General features: G+C 37.0%; 1 protein-coding gene and 1 pseudogene across 2 annotated transcripts in view; one reads left to right on the top strand and one right to left on the bottom strand.

The window, feature by feature from the left end:
• PSME4 (proteasome activator subunit 4) overlaps nucleotides 1–20124 on the top strand; it is a gene marked incomplete at its 5' end in the record, with an annotated part of 112963 nt that overhangs the window by 6624 nt on the left and 86215 nt on the right. Inside the window, 2 exons of the mRNA XM_080812619.1 lie at nucleotides 11778–11918; nucleotides 12554–12670. Coding sequence (XP_080668745.1) covers nucleotides 11778–11918; nucleotides 12554–12670 — 258 coding nt within the window. The remainder of the gene's footprint in view (nucleotides 1–11777; nucleotides 11919–12553; nucleotides 12671–20124) is intronic.
• LOC308348510 (DNA-binding protein inhibitor ID-2-like) lies at nucleotides 14628–15000 on the bottom strand (annotated as a pseudogene). The gene has a single exon. The product of its transcript is annotated as a DNA-binding protein inhibitor ID-2-like (transcript).

Below are 20124 nucleotides of genomic sequence, written 5' to 3'. Positions count from 1 at the left end.
GTTAGTGCTTTCGTAGTTTTTGTGTATTATCTTCCCTCTACTGTGAGCCTTCCTGAGGTCAGTGTCCTCTATGTTTACTTCCTTTTTTCCTCTCCCAGCATTTACTACAGCAGTACAGCAGTGGGTATACATTCCTTTGTACTCAATGATATTGTAATTAATTTTTTTGTTCTTTGTAAACTAAAGTGTTATGGAATTCTAAGAAATTACTGCTTACACAGTCAAAATGGAGAAAACAAATATGGTATAAGATCTAGTTTAATATGGGATTCAGAAGGGACGCCTGGGTGGCTCAGTTGGTTAAGCAGCTGCCTTCTGCTCAGGTCATGATCCCAGCGTCCTGGGATCGAGTCCCACATCGGGCTCCTTGCTCGGCGGGAGCCTGCTTCTCCCTCTGCCTCTGCCTACCACTCTGTCTGCCTGTGCTCGCTCTCTCTCTCTCTCTCTCACAAATAAAAAAATTAAAAAAAAAAAACAATATGGGATTCAGAAGAAAGTTACATATTTAGTAAAAGAAACGGAGGGAAGGAGCACTTTGGTTAAAGAGGAGAATGGTGTGTTTCATAATCAAAAGTGGGAGTCTAGGGGAGTGGGTTTAGCAAAGTTAATTAGAGAAGAAAGCAGATTATATTGGTTGCATTGATGAGTTTGAGACTTTATTTAAAAATAAATCTGTAATAATTGTTATGTTTAAATATTTAATACTAAATAATTTAGAGTGTAGTTAATACAATTTTTGAATAGGTGAACCATACAGTTTTGGTAGTGATCATCACCTTTTTATACTAGTTTGACTTTTTTTTTTTTCCAGAATAATTAGACCCTAAATTTTAGAGTCTAAAAATAAAGAGGTGCCTGGCTGGTTCAATTAGAAGAGCCTGCAATTAATTCTTGATCTCAGGGTTGTGAGTTGGAGCCCTACGTTAGGTGTAGAGATTACTTAAAAAGAAAAAAAAGCTTAAAAAAAAATCAAAATATGGTAAGTATTTTTCCCTTCCCATGAAAAAAAACTAACACTATTGCAGCTGTGTAATGGGTTTGAGAATAGTATTGTAGTTCAAATAAATTGGAAACTGCTTAAGAATTATTAAAAATGCTTTCTAATCTCCTAATGGTAGGTACTCTAAAAGAAATCTGTTAGTAATCTTTGGGCTCTCAAGTATGAGTATTTCATCTTGTTTTCTGACAGATTTCTTTTTTAAACCAAGGATGAAATAGAAGCTTTTAGAGTAAGAAACTTTATGAATGCAATCTTTTGCATTAGAGTGTTTATATTTTGGGCAGATTCCTAAAGAGTTCAGTTATGAAGGAAGGTAGATTACTTCCAGACATCCCAGTAAGTAAAATATTGTCAAATTTCTGCCAACATATACCAAACAGAGGTCTCTATTTTGTGTATGGCAAGAAAACAGTTATCATTTAACAAATTCCAGAATGATTTAAAATGTGATTTTTTAAAAAAGATTTTATTTATTTATTTGACAGAGAGAGGAATCACAAGTAGGCAGAGAGGCAGGCGGAGAGAGGGGGAAGCAGGCTCCCCGCTGAGCAGAGAGCCCAATGCAGGGCTCCGTCCCAGGACCCTGAGATCATGACCTGAGCCGAAGGCAGAGGCTTAACTCACTGAGCCACCCAGGTTCCCCTAAAATATGATTTTTTAAAAATCATAATTAAATAGGCAAGTATTGTAAAACTTTTTCATTTTGTGGGGCCTTTTTTTTTTTTTTTTTTTTTTTTTTTAGTTTGTATGGTCTCACAATTTTTTATCTGTATGTTCATTCATTAGGGCTTAATAGAGAATTTTTCATTTGTGGGTTATGACCAAAGGGTTGTGAAATCATTTTAGTTTTTTCTTTTGAGGGGTTTGTTTGTTTGTTAGTAAACTAAATTAGAATTCTTAGAGTAAACTTAGAAGTAATAAGGGTGAATGTTTATGACCTTAATTTCAGGTTTTTATATGAGCTTTTTTTTTTCCAGTTTTTTACATGTTTATGTATGTACTTGGTTATATATTTATAACAGTGGATTGTGGCTCCCAAAATATGAAAGCTACTGATTTTACAGGTTTCTATAATTCAGATCGTCGGGTCAACACCTACACCTTGAGCCACAAAGACAAAAGGGGTAAAAATGAAAAGTTGCAACAGTTTAAAAAATCAGTCAACTGGGAGATCTTATAGGAGAGCATTAGTTAATAGATTATTGAATGAATGGCGTAGATACGACCTACCATATGTTGAGGCCTCAGAGTGTGCCAGCACTATGCTAATGACTTTACATTCATTATTTTACTTAATTTTCACAAACAACCCTATGAATTGTAGGTACGTTTGTTATCCCAGTTTTACCCTTGAAGAAATGAAACTTAGTGAGGTGTAATGTATTAGCTGATTTGTCTGATGACCACAGGGCTTTCTCTTAACCATGTGTCCCAGAGGAAGCAAACTCCCAGGCTGTATAGCCTGGGAAGGCTACCTGGGGAAGAACTGCATCTGAGTCTTGAGGTGGAATTTGGTTAGGTAAGCAGGAATTTTGAGAAAGTCATTTAACATGGGGGAACAGAGATATGAACAAGTTGACCACGTAACTGTTAAAGTAGGTACTTGGAGCATTATACTGAAAGACTTAAGTTATCAGTGTCCCTCTAGGCTTTATGCTCCAGGACCATTTGTTACTTTCCATTCCCTTTTGCCTTGTCTGGCTCTTAACTGACATTCGGTAAAGCATTTCAAGAGATGAGTGCCCCTTGTCCATTACTCCAGAGAGAAGCAACTGGGAAAAGAAGAGAGGGATCATTATTAGATATTAATAGTGAATGACTGTATTGCTCCAGAAGTTGTCATGTCAGTTTTAATAAGTCATAAAGAATATAGCTCTGAAATACAATATGCTGAAGCTCTGGTGAGAATGTTTAGCCTGTGGTATAGATGGGGGTAAAGAGAAGGGTGTGTACCTCAGACATCCTTGTCTATTTAGAGCCTTCCTTCAGAAGTACTATACTTGGTAAAGATAATAGACCTGTTTTATAGTGTGTTTCGGAAACCTACTCAGTATTTTAAGGCCAATTTGCTTAATTTGGTAAAATATTTATTGTTAGTTTAAAGGATTTTTTTTTTTATTTTAAAGATAGAACTAGTTCTCGTGAGCTCTTTTTAATTATAAAAGCCAGTATATTTCTCAAGATATACACTTGGTCAGCCAAAAAAATGTTTCTCAGAATGCCCACCTTGTTTCAGTGTTTGGTTAGAGTTGAGGGTTACATATGTATATAGGCATGTCCCTGTCATCCTTACCTGTCAGTCATTTAAAGAAGTACAATAATGTATACATGTATAACTCTAGAAAGAAATAGAATGTGGAAAACACTCAAGTTTGGTATAAGCTATTAAAGGACAGATAGGACAGAGATAGCAATTTTGGTTGGGAATGAAGGAAGACTCTGCGAAAGAGGAAGATTTAAAGGATAGCTAGGCTTCTAAGGATATAAACAACTAATTCACAAGAAAATATATAGTAAGCAAATATCTTAAGGTATATTTAAACTCATAACTAAAGAAATATTATTTGAAGCAGATTATATTTTATTTTTAATGATTTAAATCTATTTTAAACTGTATCTGTACTCCAGTCTGCAAAGGTGCAGTGGTTCTCAAATGTAGTGAAACATCCGGGAAGCATACAAACAACTGGTCCTTGGCGCTCCACTGCAGATCAGTTAAATCAGAATGTCGTTCTTGTACATTAGTCAGCTACTCACCACCATAGCCTTGTGAGGAAACCCAGGCTTTACAAATAGATTAAATGACTTGCCCAAGGGACTGGCCTAGAGCACTTTGAATTCTCTGCAAATTTGTAGAACCTTGCTGCTCCTGCTGGCTTGGCTGTTGTGTTGAAATCAATAAATATTCTGGCTATTCAGAGTTGATTATAATGTTGGGAGTTGCAAAGTAATCTAGAGCATAGCAACATAAAATGTTCTCCACTTTAGGTAAGTCCTAATTTGCCTTTCTTCCATATCAGCAGACACTTGGAATTGATATCCTGTATTGTTTTTTGTTTTGTTTTGTGATGGTGTATTACTTTTCTTGATCCTCAGCTTGACCTCTTTGGAAGTGAGATGAAAGAGTAAGAAACATTCTCTTGGTTGTGTCTTTTTGTCACAGAAGAATGCTGTTTTTGCTCTTCCTCTCCCTAAACCTGTCTGCTGTGTCTGTTCCTGCCTCTTTCCTCAACTGGCTCAGATTTTCTTGACCCTCGGTTGCTTATTCAGAGTGATGATGGCTTTCTAATCTTTCAAGAGTCAGTTCAGTGGACACTCATCTATGATGAAACATTGGTTAAAAAAAAATCACAAAACTCCACTTCAATTGTCTTCCTTATTTCTGTATATTTCGTTTTCCAGTACATATTTCGTCACATCTGGAAAGGCATTTTGAATACATGGGTTATTGAGTGAAAAGAGAAAGGGGGATTTATGAGGAAAGCCTACATTTTATCTGTTCATTCACTCTTCCTAGTAATGAGAAGCTGTATCTGCGTTTTTAATATTATGTGTTACGATGAAGGAGTTAGTCCCGTAATCAAGTCAAAGTAATTAATTCCTGATCTTCTGGCTTTCTCCGCACATTTTGCCTTTTTTAATTTTTTCATTGGTGATATCTTGGGAACAGAAGGAAAAGACAGTAAAGTGCAGAGAAAGGTTGGTTTTGTTTTGTTTTGTTTTGTTCTGGTTAGAGGGAAGAGTTTTTTTAGGTATCTCATTGACAAGTATTTTAAAGCAAATAAAATGACCATGACCATTGTCAGGTATGAAGACATAGTTTTAAAAATTCTTATGCCTCACCATTTATTCAGATATTTTACATTTTAGTACAGTTTTATTGTTTTAAAATGTAATTCCTATACATTTCTCTTAGAGAAATTTCCTTAAGATTTTATTTATTTATCTGAGAGAGAGAGAGAACGAGCAGGGGCCTGGGGAAGAGGGACAGGGAGAAGCAAACTCCCTGCTGAGTGGGGAGCCCCATATAGGGCTCAGTCCCAGGACCCTGAGACCATGACCTGAGCCAGAGTCAGACACTTAACCAACTGAGCCACTCAGGAGACCTCTTTCAGAGAAATTTCTAATTAATCTTTTTGTTGATATTATGAATGGACAGTTTACCTCCATTCACCACTATTTTTTATCTGGTTACTGTAAGGAAGGCTGCTAATTTCAAGAAACATAGTCTATCGATTTTCTTATTTAGTCTTAAAGTGGGGGTTTTTGTTGCTGATTTTAGATGTTTTAGGGAAAATCATAGCATTGACGACAACATTGTTTTACCCTTCCTGGAATAGTTACCCCTATTTGTGTTTCCTAGTTTGTTCTTTAATCCCTAGATTCAGAATAATGCTAAATAATAATAGTAAGAATAGTCATTATTGTCTTGAATCTGGTTTTAAAGGTTGTACCTTTAAAGGTTTTTGGTTTTAAAGGAAGTGCTTCTTAGAGGGGGAATGCCCTAAATCAGATACTGGCTATTGAATTTCTAAGACTGTGTGTTTTTAAATAATTTGGTTTCTTTTTGTTATACTGTGTTAATATTTTCAAATTTATATTTTATTATAATTAGATTTTTTGGCCAGAATAATGTCTGTATTAGAATTAAGTGAGTTTGTGACCAGTTTTCTAGGTATTCCATAGAAGATTAAAAAGAGGGCACAGTTTCTGTAATCTCAGTTTTTGTCTTTTAAAGTTAGCTTTATTAATTATATAATTTTAATTACTTTTAGTTGAAGTCTGATTGAAATGTTAGAGACATAACAGTCATTGATTTTGTTGCTGCTATTCAGCACATAAAATTTCATTTTCTTTATCAAGACTAGTTATCGGGTATATGGTATACTTTTATCAGGAGACACATAATCCCTGGCTCTCTTTTGGTGATATTAATAGCCATTGTACATTCTTTAGAGATTGCAAAATGGTTCTTTGCTTATTAGCTGAAGTTCTCTAAAAAACTTTTGCACCTGAACTATTGTTTACCCTGAGGTACAATTCCTGTAGAAGCCAGGATAAATGTTTCATTGGTTCTCTTTATTTACCAATGTTTTTTTTTAAGATTTATTAATTTTAGAGTGAGAGGGGGAGGAGAGCACGTGCCCCATGCAAGCAGGGGGAGGGGAGAAGGAGAGAATCTCAAGCAGACTCCCAGCCGACTCCGAGCCGAGCATGGGCTCATTGGAGGGAGTGCTGAATTTAACCGCGGAGATCACAACCTGAGCTGAAATCCAGAGTCCGAGGCTTAACAGATTGAGCCACCTGGGCGCCCTATTTACCAGTTTTTAAGATAATGATTTGGTTCGATACCATTCTTCAAGGGCATAACCTGTGGGGTTTTCTTTTGTTTGTATTTAATATTTTTTAGTTTCATTATGAACTCAATGGATTTAAACATACATTGCAGTCAGTTACCATGGTTCATGCTCTGATGTCATTTTTGGTTAGTGAGAACCATACAACTTGACTCCTTTGCTGTTTTAAGTAGGACTTTAGTAATCTCTGATAAGGGCTGTTTTTATTAAGGGAAACATAGAAATGCAGAAATATTCATTACCTGATCTTAAACATTGTATTTTATAAGAGAAATTTGATATGAAATGTTTTTACATGTTAATTCTAATTACAAAAATAATGCCTTCTTACTTTAGAAAGTTAGAATAAACAAAGTTATATAGGAGAACATGAAAATCACTCTGTTTTACCACATAGAGGTAATGTGTTATGGTGTTTATTTTTCTTTTAATCTTAATGTATGATTATGTATTTTTCTCTGGTTATATTCATATATGTTTTGTATCCTGCTTTTTTAAAAAAATATTTTATTGGGGCACCAGGGTGGCTTAGTTGGTTAAGCATCTGCCTTCAGCTCAGGTCATGATCCCAGGGTCCTAGGATTGAACCCCACATTGCTCTCCTTCCATGTTCTCTCTCTTAAATAAATAAATAAATCTTAAAAAACAAGAAAGATTTTATTTATTTGAGAGAGAGAATGCGAGCAGGGCAGAGGGAAAGGGAAAAGTAGGCTTCCTGCTCTCGGTGTTTGGTCCCAGGACCCCCAGATCATGACCTGACACAAAGGCAGACGCTGAACCTGCTGAGCCACCCAGGTGCCCCTTGTATTCTGCTTTTTTTCTTTATATGACATTTAATTTCATATCCACTAAAGTTCCTTAAAACCATAATTTTAAATGTCTACATTTTATCTAAAGGCATAAACTACAATTTAACAAACTATTCTCTTAAGTCAGCTTCCTTTTCTTTTCCCCCAGGAGAATTTTACTGCACATGTGGGTTGGCATTATGACTTTGATTTTCTAGGTTATTACTTAGGACATACTGCTAGATGTGGCTTGTTTTGTTTTGTTTTGTTTTCCCTTAATATTTATTTATTTATTAGAGAGAGAGAGAGCACAAACAAGGCTGGGAGAAGGGCAGGGGAAGAGGGAGAGGATCTCAAGCAGACTCCCTACTGAGAGCGGAGCCAAACTCCAGAATCAGATGCTTAACCACTCAACTGACTGAGCCACCCAGGCAACCGTAGATGTAGAATTTTTTTAAAGCGATTTGAGTCCTGCATGGGGTTCCCTGCTCACTGGGGAGCCTGCTTCTCCCTCTGCCCCTTCCCCTGCTTGTGCACGCGCGCGCGCTCTCTCTCTCTCTCTCAAATAAATAAAATCTTTCAAAAAAATTTACAAGTGTTTTAAATGAATATAGTTAAACTCTGGTTTTTAAATTTTATAGGTAAAATTCCCCCCCCCTTTTTTTTGTCTTTTGACTAGGACTACCCAAAATAAAGCATTTACTTAAGATTAAATGTCATTACTAAATGTTGTACATGTTTTATAATTACGAATAGTCTTAAAGTTCTGAAATGATGTTAATTTTACTTGATTGATGGATGTAGTTAGAACCTTAGAAACCCAGTGATTGCCTTGAAGAAAAATAACTGGTGAATGACAAAGCTTGTATTGAAAACCAGTATTTTTAGCCTCTCGTCAAGCTCTAATTCTTAGTTCATTTCAGTAATGTATAATTTTATATTACTTTACACTTCCTTGTAATGAATAGTAAACTGTCTTCAGGATGTATAGTAGAAAAAACCTTGACAGTATTCTATGCTTTATTAAATAACTACTGTTCCTGGTATGCTACTGCCTTTCTTTCCTTGAGATTAAAAATTAAAGCATTTGATTAATACAAATACTTGATTAAGGTTGGGAGGAGGAAGGAAGCAGGTAAAAAATGCTTTTGTATTATCTTTCATAGTTTTTCGCTCCTGTGGGATGATAGAACATAATGACATCATCTGTATATTTTGGGTAATTTAAGAAATATTCTGTGTAAAAGATCAATCATGATTGTTACCAAGGTTTTCAAGTAGTTTGAGACATCTAATAGTAATTTTTAGTTCTAAAACTTGAAGTGAAAATTAATTGGAAAAAGAAAAGATTATCTCTTAATATGGTCAAAAGTAGGATTTTTGAACATAAATATACAGAAAAACCAACTGGAGTAGTTATTGAAAAATGAAAGTTCTTAGTCTCCACCCTGAGTATGTTTTTTTATTTCCTTTTTTTTTTTTTTTTTAACAATTTTATTGCATTTCACACTCCTGGTATTTTAATGGTCTAGATTTAAGATGGAACTCAGGGATATGCATTTTAAACAGTCTAATAAACATTTACTAGGTAATATCAAGGCACTTTTTCCAAAGTGGGTATACGAGTTTATACACCCACATTCACATATGAAATGTCCATTTGTTCTACATTCTCACCCAAACCAGATACTATTAGGCTTTTTTAGTTTTAGCCAGTCTGGTGAGTGTGTAGTGGTACCTTACTGTTGTTTTTAATTTGCTTTTACTGGTGAGTAAGGGTGTTGAGTATCTTTACATATGCTTATTAGTCATCTCTATGTTGTCTTCTCAGAAATGCCTACCTGAGTCTTTTGCGTCTTTGGGGCGCCTGGGCTGGCTCAGTGGGTTAAAGCCTCTGCCTTCGGCTCAGGTCATGATCCCAGGGTCCTAGGATCGAGCCCCGCATCGGGCTCTCTGCTCAGTGGGGAGCCTTCTTCCCCCCGCCTCTGCCTGCCTCTCTGCCTGCTGCGATCTCTGTCTGTCAAATAAATAAATAAAATATTTTAAAAAATAAAATTAAATGGGTTGTCTTTTACTGATTTGAAGGAGTCCTTATGTAATTGGGAGTTCTCAGGTGGTTGTATCTAAATATCAGATTGGGCTTTTCACTATTTTTTTTTTAAAGATTTTATTTAGTGCTTGCTTTGGCAGCACATACACTAAGATTGTATTTATTTATTTGAGAGAGAGAGCACAAGCAGGGGAAGTAGCAGAGGGAGAGAGGGAAGCAGGCTCCCCACTGAGCAAGAAGCCCTAAGTGAGGCTCAATCCCAGGACCCTGGGACCATGACCTGAGCCAAAAGCAGATGCTTAACTGACTGAGCCACCCAGGTGCCCCCTGTTTTTCTCAATGTTTATGAAGAACAATTATTAATTTTCTTCTTGTACTTTTTGTGCTCTTCAGAACAAATTTTTCTTGGACTGCATTTTGAGAAATGCTGAGACAAGAACCACTTTCTGGTTGACAAGAACTGTTTCCTGGTTGACAGGGAAAATAGGTTTCTTTCTGAGTAATCCCCTAGTATCTCTAGTTTTGTCAGCAGTTCTACCTCCTCTAGGAATTCCCCTGTTGGTCTCTTCCTTTCACAATACTAAATTTGAGGCTCTGAATTTTGTGTTCCTAATGTTAAGCATATAGTTGTCTTTCTACTGCAGTAAATGCAATGGACTGTAGCTAAGTTATTTCGGTGGCTTAGAGCCATGTTTCCCCATTTTTCCCCCCAGAAGTATCCTAGCCACAGAGGAGAGTAAGTACAGAACCCCAGGGGCATCCCGAGTCCTGGCTAGACCTGAAGTAGCCACTGAAAGCAAAGGATAGCTCTTTGAACTCTGCTCCGTGTAGTTTTTAGGAGTATAGTTTGCTTTCATTTGAAACTAGCATAGATTCTTTTACTTCAGAATTACGAGGGAACCTGAGGGGAGGCTGCAGGAGGCTATACCACATTTATTCAGCATCTTCAAATACCTCTGGTAGCCCTGGGCTTAGGGTTTTTATATATTGCCTTCACTGTTCCATTTGCTTCACCAGCCCACTGTAGTTAAGAAACTTGCATGGTGATTACTGGCAGAAGCAAAACAGTATCTCGCTCTCATTGCTCTGCTGTCTGTACTATGGGGTCACAGGGTATTAAGGTGAAATCATGGGATTGTATCTTGAAACAACAGAAAAGAGCTAAATGAATGAATAAATACACAACAGTGTGAGAAAATGAAAAAGTATGTTTTTAGTGGACCAAGAATTTTGAGGAATTTATGGAAAGGAAAAGCAGTTAGATATCCTAATTTTAGAAGTTAAGCGTTCATTTTGATCCTAGCTATTAGGGAAGTGCTAAAGACCATATAAGGAATATTAATTTTCTGTTGGTTTATATATTTGTCTGTAAAATGATTATTCTCAAGGGAGTTTATGATTTTTAAGTGTCCACTAATTTGTTCTAAGTAAGTTTTTGGTTACTTAAGTTTTTGTTACTTATGCATCCTCAAAATAGTCTATAATTAGTCATTCTTTTTGGGATACCTTTTCCTTTACTTAAAGTTGATGCTTTTGATTACCTTGGTTATCTAAAGTTAAAAAACTGAAAGTGTACAACTTTGAGGTAAAATACTATATGATTTTTGATAGTAACTTAATTTTACTATAACTATGAGTTAACTCGTAAACATATGGTATTATGAGTTATGTAACGTAGTGTATTGTTTTAGGATTCTAAGCAAACCCTCATTATTCTTTCTTCAAAGATTCTGTGGTTGAATGGTAAACTTTTATATATCTGTACTCTCTTGTTCTGTTTTATTCTTTATATTGTGATATGCTGTTTTTAAGTAGTTTTAGGAGTTATATATAAACAGATCATTCTCTTGAATGAGCTCTTGCTTAATAAAAGGAAGGGAGCAGGGGAACGCCTTTCAGGGTGATTAATGACCAAAGGACAGTGAAGACCAAACAACAATAAGACAACAGTATTGTAATTGGTCATTGACTCTTGATGAGAATTCAGTTATAATTATAAGCCTTTTGTTAATTAAATTAATATTGGTAGTCTTAATTAAAACAGAATAATTTTTCCTACATAATGAGTAGATACATAAAATGCTTAACATCAAGGACATTTGAAATTAAGGTGTCACAATACACCTTTTTTTATTGTGGCAAAAACATAAATTTACTCTTAACAATTTTTAAGTGTACAGTACAGTATTATTAGCGATATGTACATTGTTGTACAACAGATCTTCAGAACTTTTTCATCTTAACATGACTTGAAATCCCATACTCCTTGAATAACTGGTTTCCTTGTGTGCCCCACCTCCACTTGTCCCTGACAACTACTTTTCCACTTTTTGTTTCAGTGAGTTTGATTATTTTAGATACTGCATATAAGTGGAATCATGCAGTATTTGTCTTTTGTGATTGGCTAATTTCACATGCATATATATGCATACACAAATACATACTGCATTTTGTTTATTCATTTGTCCATTGATGGACATTCATGTTGCTTTTTACACTTCGGCTATGATGAATAATGCTGCAGTGAATATGGGTATGTCACCATACTTATTTTTAAAGGCTATATTGGCTTTTCTTTGCAGATATATTCGACTTTATGGGAGAAAATTTAGCAAGGAAGATCATGTTCTTTTTATCAAGTTATTGTATGAGCTGGTATCAATTCCAAAACTGGAAATCAGCATGATGCAGGGATTTGCCCGTCTCTTGATCAACTTGTTAAAGTAAGTAAATTTCCTGCGATTTCTCCTAGTAGTTTTTGGTTTGTTTCTTCAAGGTTTTAGGCAACACAAGCTAAGTGTTCTTTGGTAAGAAGACCCAACTCCCAAATTGCCAGTTTGCAAAAAGGTTGCAGAAAATTTTATCATAAGTTTAAGCCATATGTGTTAATTAATTAAAATTCTGTCTCCTCTGTGAGGCCTTCTGTTTTGTAGCACACGTGGAAACATATGTCACCTGTTGTTCGTTTAAACTAGTTCTCTTCCGTTTTATATGTGGTAAGATCCTAGAGGAGTCATGAATCATTTATTCTTTACTCCTAGGTACCCAGCACAATGCTGGAAACATTAAATGCTTCATAGATAACATGGGAGAATAGGAAATTCATTGGCAGTAATGGTGGCACAAATTTAAATCCCCCTTTTACCTGGTGCTCTTTGAGGTTTGAGCAGCAATAAGAATCTGATGCATTATTTTTCCTACTGCTGCATTCTACCAGTGAGTTGCTGTGGATAGGGGAAAGCAGGGCCCACCAGGATGACAGTAGCATTTAACAACTGTCCTCCCTGTGTAGTAGGTGTCATATATAAACAGCTGCACATGAGTATACTCATATATGTTTACTTTTTTTTTTAATTAGGAAAAAGGAACTTCTTTCAAGAGATGATTTGGAGTTACCTTGGAGACCACTTTATGACATGGTAGAAAGAATATTATATTCCAAGACAGAACATCTGGGATTAAATTGGTTTCCTAAGTAAGTTTCCTTTTAAAGTACTTCTTTGGGAACACTTGGGGGCTTCTAGAATTTGGTCATAATTGAGAAATAATTGGGTTATTTCAGATAAGCAAATATACATTTCAGTGTGCTCATTTCTTTGTAACTTGACTCTTAAAATAATTTATTGCCCTCTTTAAATTATACCTGAAATTTCACTTAAGAATTTCCTACCAGGATATCTGACAGTTAACATTACCATAGTGGCCAAAGACAGCAGATTTTTGTTTGAAATCTAGTATTTTATCATTGAAAGTAATGCACATTTGGCATTCTTCATTATATATTCACATGTGTTTTAATTCTTCAAGTAAAATAATGCCTCAAGGAGAGGAGCTTGGCATATTCCAGAGGGTGCCCACATCCCAGTTAAAGAAGCATTAGTTTTAGTGACTGTTCATGGAATGCAAGCTGTTCACATGCATGGCTTCTTGGTTTAGACACACTAGAATGTAATGTTTAAACATACTAGGATTATGAATGTCTGGCTGATTATAACTTCTTTTACGTACATCCTAACTCTTCAAGATCTCTAATTCTGGTACATTTTGTATTCTGAGTTTACAGAGTACAGTATGATGATCTGTCCTTTTTGGTAAATAGTGATTTTAGACTTGATTGCGAAGTATTATTTCTCCCTGTTAACAAGGCTTTATCTAGTTGTGATCTAGCTCTCAATTTTTAGTCTTAGCATACTTGTCTTAAAATACTCTTAAACTTTGACTCATCTGGTTAAGTGTCTGACTTTTGAACTTAGGGCCGTGGGTTCAAGCCTTGCATTGGGCTACTTCAAAAAAAACAAAAAACCCATTTTTTCTTTTTTTTAACTTCAGACATGTTTATTATAATCTTACACAGTTTACATAAATTTGCACTTGTGTTTATTTGGGTTTAGTTATAACGTAGCATAATAAAAATCTAAGCACTAGGGGCACCTGGGTGGCTCAGTGGGTTAAGCCTCTGCCTTCAGCTCAGGTCATGATCTCAGGGTCCTGGGATCAAGCCCCGCATTGGGCTCTGTGCTCAGCAGGGAGCCTGCTTCCCCACTCTCTCTCTGCCTGCCTCTCTGCCTACTTGTGATCCTTCTCTCTCTGTCAAATAAATACAATCATTTAAAAAAAAAAAAAAACCAATAAGCACTGGTCTTCTGAAATAAAGCAGCCACTCACCATTCAGCAAACACATGATTTATTTTGTATGAAAGGGTTAAGTTTACTAGCGTAAGTACATGATTGCCCTTTCCTTGTATGCAGAAATATACATCTCTGCCACTATACAAGAAAACTCTAATTAAAGAGTTCGCAGGCTTGTACCCCGCCCCCACAGCATTCATTAGGCTTGCATCAAAAGGGTCATTTCTGGCCAAAAGACTTCATTTAAGTAACTGAACACTGGATTCTTCTGATATTCACATTCCACCTTTGAAAAAAGGCAAAGTCTCTTTAAATTGGATTTTAGTGTTTTTACTCCCCATTGTGAAAATAGTATATAAAGAAAATCTTACAACTGCAGAAAGGGCATTTAAAAGTCTTTTTCATAAATAACTAATATCACAGTCCAGGTCAGAGAATACCCTGGGGAAGAGGGTCTTAGTTTTCTTTCCATTTTTAAAAAATGTCCATTCAACTTGTTGTTCTCACTGTGAAATGGTTGAAAAATAAGTTCAGGGGGTGCCTGGGTGGCTCATTCGGTTAAGCGTCTGCCTGCATCTGGGGGTCACGATCTCAGCATCGTAATCATCGTAATCTCAGCATCGTAGTCTGCTTCTCCTTCTGCCACTCCCCGCCTCGTGTGCACAGATGGTCTCACTGTCTCCCTCTCTCTCTAAATAAATACACAAAATCTTAGAAAAATAAATAGTTCAGTGTCTTAAAAGAACGAATCCTGTGGATTTGTTGTTGTGCAAAGAAAAGGAAAGTCATGAACACCGTGTAATTCAGCCACAGAGTGCTTTGCTGTCGTTTGACATTAATTCAGAAGGGAATTCAGAAGCCTGCAAGGACAGGATGCTGATGCCCATGTTTAGGGTGGTCATTGGTGCCCTGGATGCCTGGTTTTGCCCAGGTCACGAGTGGGGTGCAAGTCCAGGGTAATGTGCAGGTTCAAGTTATCTTGTTGCAGGGTTTTCATCTTGCTCATCTTCTTGTTCTGGGGATGCTTGGGCACCAGCTCCATGAGTTTGGAATAGCAGTTATGTTGTACGGCAGGCTCAGTGTGTCCTCCACCAAGGCTTTGCTCCAGGAGATGACCTGGCTGTGGTCTAAAAGACTGGTTTTTCTAATGGGCCTCACTGGACTAAAGGCTTTCATGCTGATGTGTGGGGGAGGGGAGAGCGGGAGGGAGCCAACTGCCCAGGAGCTCATGCCTCAGCACCTGTGGAGCTTCCTGAGCTTCCTGTGCTCCACACCAGGCTGGGCTGAGAATCTTCTTCTTTTTAATAAGTAGGCTCTACAACTCGGGCCTTGAACCCACAACACTGAGATAACACCTGAGTTGAAATCAAGAGTCCGAGGCTTAACTGACTGATCCACCCAGGCGCTCCTAAGAAAAATCTCCTAAACTATTTGTGATTGAGGTTTATGTTTAGGAAAGTTTCTACAGTTTTCTTCGATTTACCTCTCCTCTCATTACCTAGAGTTGTTTGTCATACACACATGAACTCATTCCCTGAAGAGCACCATTTTATATACTTGAGTTATTTTCCTTTCTTTTTTATAAATTAAGTCCTTTAAGATTTATTTCTGTGATTTTTCTGTCTCAGTTCTAGGCATGTTTTCATTATTTCGTGACTTCTTATAGCCTCCTCAGTTCAGTTCTTTTAATCCTGATCATTTCTCAGGCTTCACTGAAGTCAGCAGCCTTTGTTACACCCTTACCATTGAATTTTTTGAAAATGACTGCAGATGGCAGGATGGCAGACTTCAAAAGATTCTTAGGTCATAAGTAAATAGTGAAATGATATAAATGAAAAGAATTTTTTTTTAAGATTTTATTTATGCATTTGACAGAGATCACAAGTAGGCGGAGAGGCAGGCAGAGAGAGAGGGAAGCAGACTCCCTGCCGAGCAGAGAGCCTGACACGGGGCTCGATCCCAGGACCCTGAGACCACGACCTGAGCCGAAGGCAGAGGCTTAACCCACTGAGCCACCCAGGTGCTCCTCAATGAAAAGAATTTTTTAAAAATGACTATAGATCATCCTGAATTTAGCTCTTAATTGGTTTTTGGACAGTGGTCACAAATAGAGTGGTAAGAGATCATTTCTTTCCTGAAGATTTTATGGGGTTAGAACAAGGAAACCCATTTCAACAATAAAAAGAGCAAAATTCACCATGAAGCTGAAGGGTACATCTTCAAATATATTTTTACAAATATTTATTATGAAAACCCAAAATTTAGCATTAAAGTATTGTGGTAAAGCTTCCTTTTGAGTATTAATTCTGCTGGAGGAAACATGGCATGGACTAGATTGATTGGGCCTTCTTAAAATATGAGGCCATTTAGGCTTTGACTGGAATCACTGTCTTGTAGATTTCAGGGACCTTTTAATTGTGTTCAAAATAAGTTATCTTTTTTTTTTAAGATTTTATTTATTTTTTTATTTATTTGACAGAGAGAGAAATCACAAGTAGGCAGAGAGGCGGGCGGGGCTGGGGGAAAGCAGGCTCCCCGCTGAGCAGAGAGCCTGATGCGGGGATCAGTCCCAGGACCCTGAGATCATGACCTGAGCCAAAAGCAGAGGCTTAACCTGCTAAGCCACCCAGGCGCCCCAATAAGTTATCTTTTTGAAATTTTCCTGGCTGATTTTGACTGCTTCAGAAAATCTTTGGTGAATGCTAGGAGAGAGAAGGCAATTTCTTCAATAATTTCTTCTTCAGTAAGTCCTTTACTTGCTTTTTTATAATCAAGCGTCTTACTTCCTGCCCTGAGGTGTACCTTTACAAAGGCAGCTGGTTCCTTTTAAGTCCTGCATGGTAGCTAATACATATCTATGGCTTTCTTCTTTCCTGGAAATTTTTGTCAGAGCTTATCATTGTTAGTGTCAGTCAGTGCTTATAGTTCTCCCCTGCATCTTGATACTCTGCTTATTACCATGTCTTTCCTGAAGCATCCCATCATTCTTGCTCTCATGGAAACCTTCTTCCTTAGAAGTTTCACTATGGCTGTTCCTGGTCTTTTGAAGAAACATGGTGTCTTTGCTGAAATCTTTGCTAGGTTTAAAGCAGGCAGCACCCCCTTTTGTATTGTGTAGTTATTCTCAAATGAAATTTATAAGTAATATAATTTACCTATATACTTTATCCACACTCAGTGACAAAAAGAAATATAAATAATGTCTTTTTAAAATTAAAATTAAATTAATTAACATAAAATTTGTTATGGGTTTCAGAGGTAGAGGTCAGTGATTCATCAGTGTTATATAACACCCAGTGCTCATTACATCATGTGCCCTCCTTAATGTCCATCACCCAGTTACCCCATCCCCCCACCCAGCTCCCTTCCAACAACTGTCACTTTGTTTTCAATGATTAAGAGACTCTTATAGTTTGTCTCCCTGTCTGATTTCATTTTGTTTTTTTTCCTTTCTTCCCCTATGATCCCCTGTTTTGTTTCTTAAATTCCACATATGAGTGAGACCATATGATAATTATCTTTCTCTGATTGACTTATTCTGCTTAGCCTAATACCCTCTAGTTCCAGCCACATCATTGCAAATAGCAAGATTTCCCTTTTTTGATGGTTGAGTAGTATTCCATTATATACATATATATCACATCATCTTTATCCATTCTGTCAGTGAACGTCTGGGCTCTTTCCATTGTTTGGCTATTGTGGACATTGCTGCTCTAAACATTGGGGTCCATATGCCCCTTCGGATCACTACATTTGTAACTTTAGGGTAAATACCAGTAGCACAATTGCTGGGTCATAGGGTAGCTCTATTTAGCTCTATTTTCAAATTTTTGAGGGGCTTCCATACTGTTTTCCAGAGCGGCTGCACCAGCTTGCATTCCCACCAACAGTGTAAGAGGGTTACCGTTTTTCCATATCCTCGGCCACATCTTTTGTTTCCTGACTTGTTAATTTTAGCCATTTTGAATGTTGCAAGGTGGTATCTCATTGTGGTTTTGATTTGTATTTCCCTGATGACAGGTGATGTGGAGCATTTTTTCATGTGTCTGTTGGCCATCTGGATGTCTTCTTTGGAGAAATCTTGGTTCATGTCTTCTGCCCATTTCTTTTTTTTTTTTTTTTTTTAAAGATTTTATTTATTTATTTGTCAGAGAGATAGAGAGAGAGAGTGAGCACAGGCAGACAGAGTGGCAGAGGGAGAAGCAGGCTCCCCGCGGAGCAAGGAGCCCGATGGGGGACTCGATCCCAGGACGCTGGGATCATGACCTGAGCCGAAGGCAGCTGCTCAACCAACTGAGCCACCCAGGCGTCCCTCTTCTGCCCATTTCTTGATTGGATTATTTATTCTTTGGGTGTTGCGTTTGATGAGTTTTTTTATAGATTTTGGATACTAGCCCTTTATCTGATATGTCATTTGTAAGTATCTTCTTGCATTCTGTCGGTTGTCTTTTGGTTTTGCCGACTGTTTCCTTTACTGTGCAAAAGTTTTTTATCTTGATAAAGTCCCAAAAGTTCATTTTTGCCTTTGTAGATCAGATGTGTCTAGCAAGAAGTTGCTGTGGCTGACTTGACAAAGGTTGCTGCCTATGGATTTTGATGGATTCCTATCTCACAGTTAGGTCTTTCATCCATTAGTATGGTATAAAGAAATGGTCCAGTTTCATTTTTCTGCATGTGGCTGTCGAATTTTCCGAACACTCTTTGTTGAAGAGACTGTCTTTTTTTCCATTGGACATTCTTTCCTGCTTTGTCAAAGACTAGTTGACCATAGAGTTGAGGGTCTATTTCTGGTTCCATTGATCTCTGTGTCTGTTTTCGTGTCAATACCATATTGTCTTGATTGTTACAGCTTTGTAATAGAGTTTGAAGTCCAGAATTGTGATGCCAGTGGTTTTGGTTTTTCTTCTTCAACATTCCTGTGGCTACTTGGGGTCTTTTCTGGTTCTGTGCAAATTTTAGCATAATTTGTTCCAGTTCTGTGAAAAAAGTTGATGGTATTTTGATAGGGATTGCATTGAATGTGTAGATTACTCTAAGTAGCATATACATTTTAAGAATATTTGTTCTTCCAATCTATGAGTATGGAACATTTTTCCATTTCTTGATGTCTTCATCAGTTAATTTCGTGAGTTTCTATAGTTTTCTGAGTACAGGTTCTTTGCCTCTTTGGTTAGGTTTATTCATGGGTATCTTACGGTTTTGGGGACATTTGTAAATGGGATTGACTCTTTAATTTCTTTCTTCTGCCTCGTTGGTGTATAGAAATGCAACTGATTTCTGTGCTTTGATTTTATATCCTGCCAGTTTACTGACTTCCTGTATGAGTTCTAGCAATTTTGGGGTGGAGTCTTTAGGGGTTTCCACCTAAAGTATCATGTCATCTAGGAAGAGTGAGAGTTTGACTTCTTTGCTGATTCAGATGCCTTTTATTTCTTTTTGTTGTCTGATTGCTGAGGCTAGGACTTCTAGTACTATGTTAAACAGTAGTGGTAATAGTGGACATCCCTGCCGTGTTCCTAACATTAGGGGAAAAGCTCTCAGTTCCACTGAGAATGATATTTCCTGCCAGCTTTTCGTATATGGCTTTTATGGTATTGAGGTATGTTCCCTCTGTCCCTGCACTGTCGAGTTTTCATCCTGAAAGGATACTGTACTTTGTAAAATGTTTTTTCTGCATCTGTTAAGAGGATCACATGGTTCTCATCCTTTCTTTTATTAATGTGTTGTATCACATTGATTGATTTGTGGATGTTGAACCAACCTTGTAGCCCAGGAATAAATCCCACTGGGTTGTGGTGAATAATCCTTTTAATATACTGTTGGATCCTATTGGCTAGTATTTTGGTGAGAATTTTTGCATCTATGTTCATCAGGGGTATATTGGTCTATAATTCTTTTTGGTGGGGTGTTTGTCTGGTTTTGGGATCAGGGTAATGCTGACCTAATAGAAAGAGTTTGGAAGTTTTCCTTCCATTTCTGTTTTCTGAAACAGCTTCAGAAGAATAGGCATTAGTTCTTTTAAATGTTTAGTAGAATTCCCCTTGAAGTCATGTGGCCCTGGGCTCTTGTTTGTTGGGAGATTTTTTACTACTTCTTCAGTTTTCTTGCTGGTTTTGGATCTGTTCAGGTTTTCTATTTCTTCCTGTTTCAGTTTTACATCTCTAGGAATACATCCATTTCTTCCAGGTGGCCTAATTTGTTGGAATATAGTTGCTCATAATATGTTCTTATAATTGTTTGTATTTCTTTGGTGTTGGTTGTGATCTCTCCTCTTTCATTCATGATTTTATTTATTTGGGT

This window comes from Martes martes, assembly GCF_963455335.1.
Source record: "Martes martes genome assembly, chromosome: 9".
NCBI classification, from domain to species: domain Eukaryota; kingdom Metazoa; phylum Chordata; class Mammalia; order Carnivora; family Mustelidae; genus Martes; species Martes martes.
Note: the sequence above shows the minus strand (reverse complement) of the source record. Positions and strands in the feature narration are given on the sequence as shown.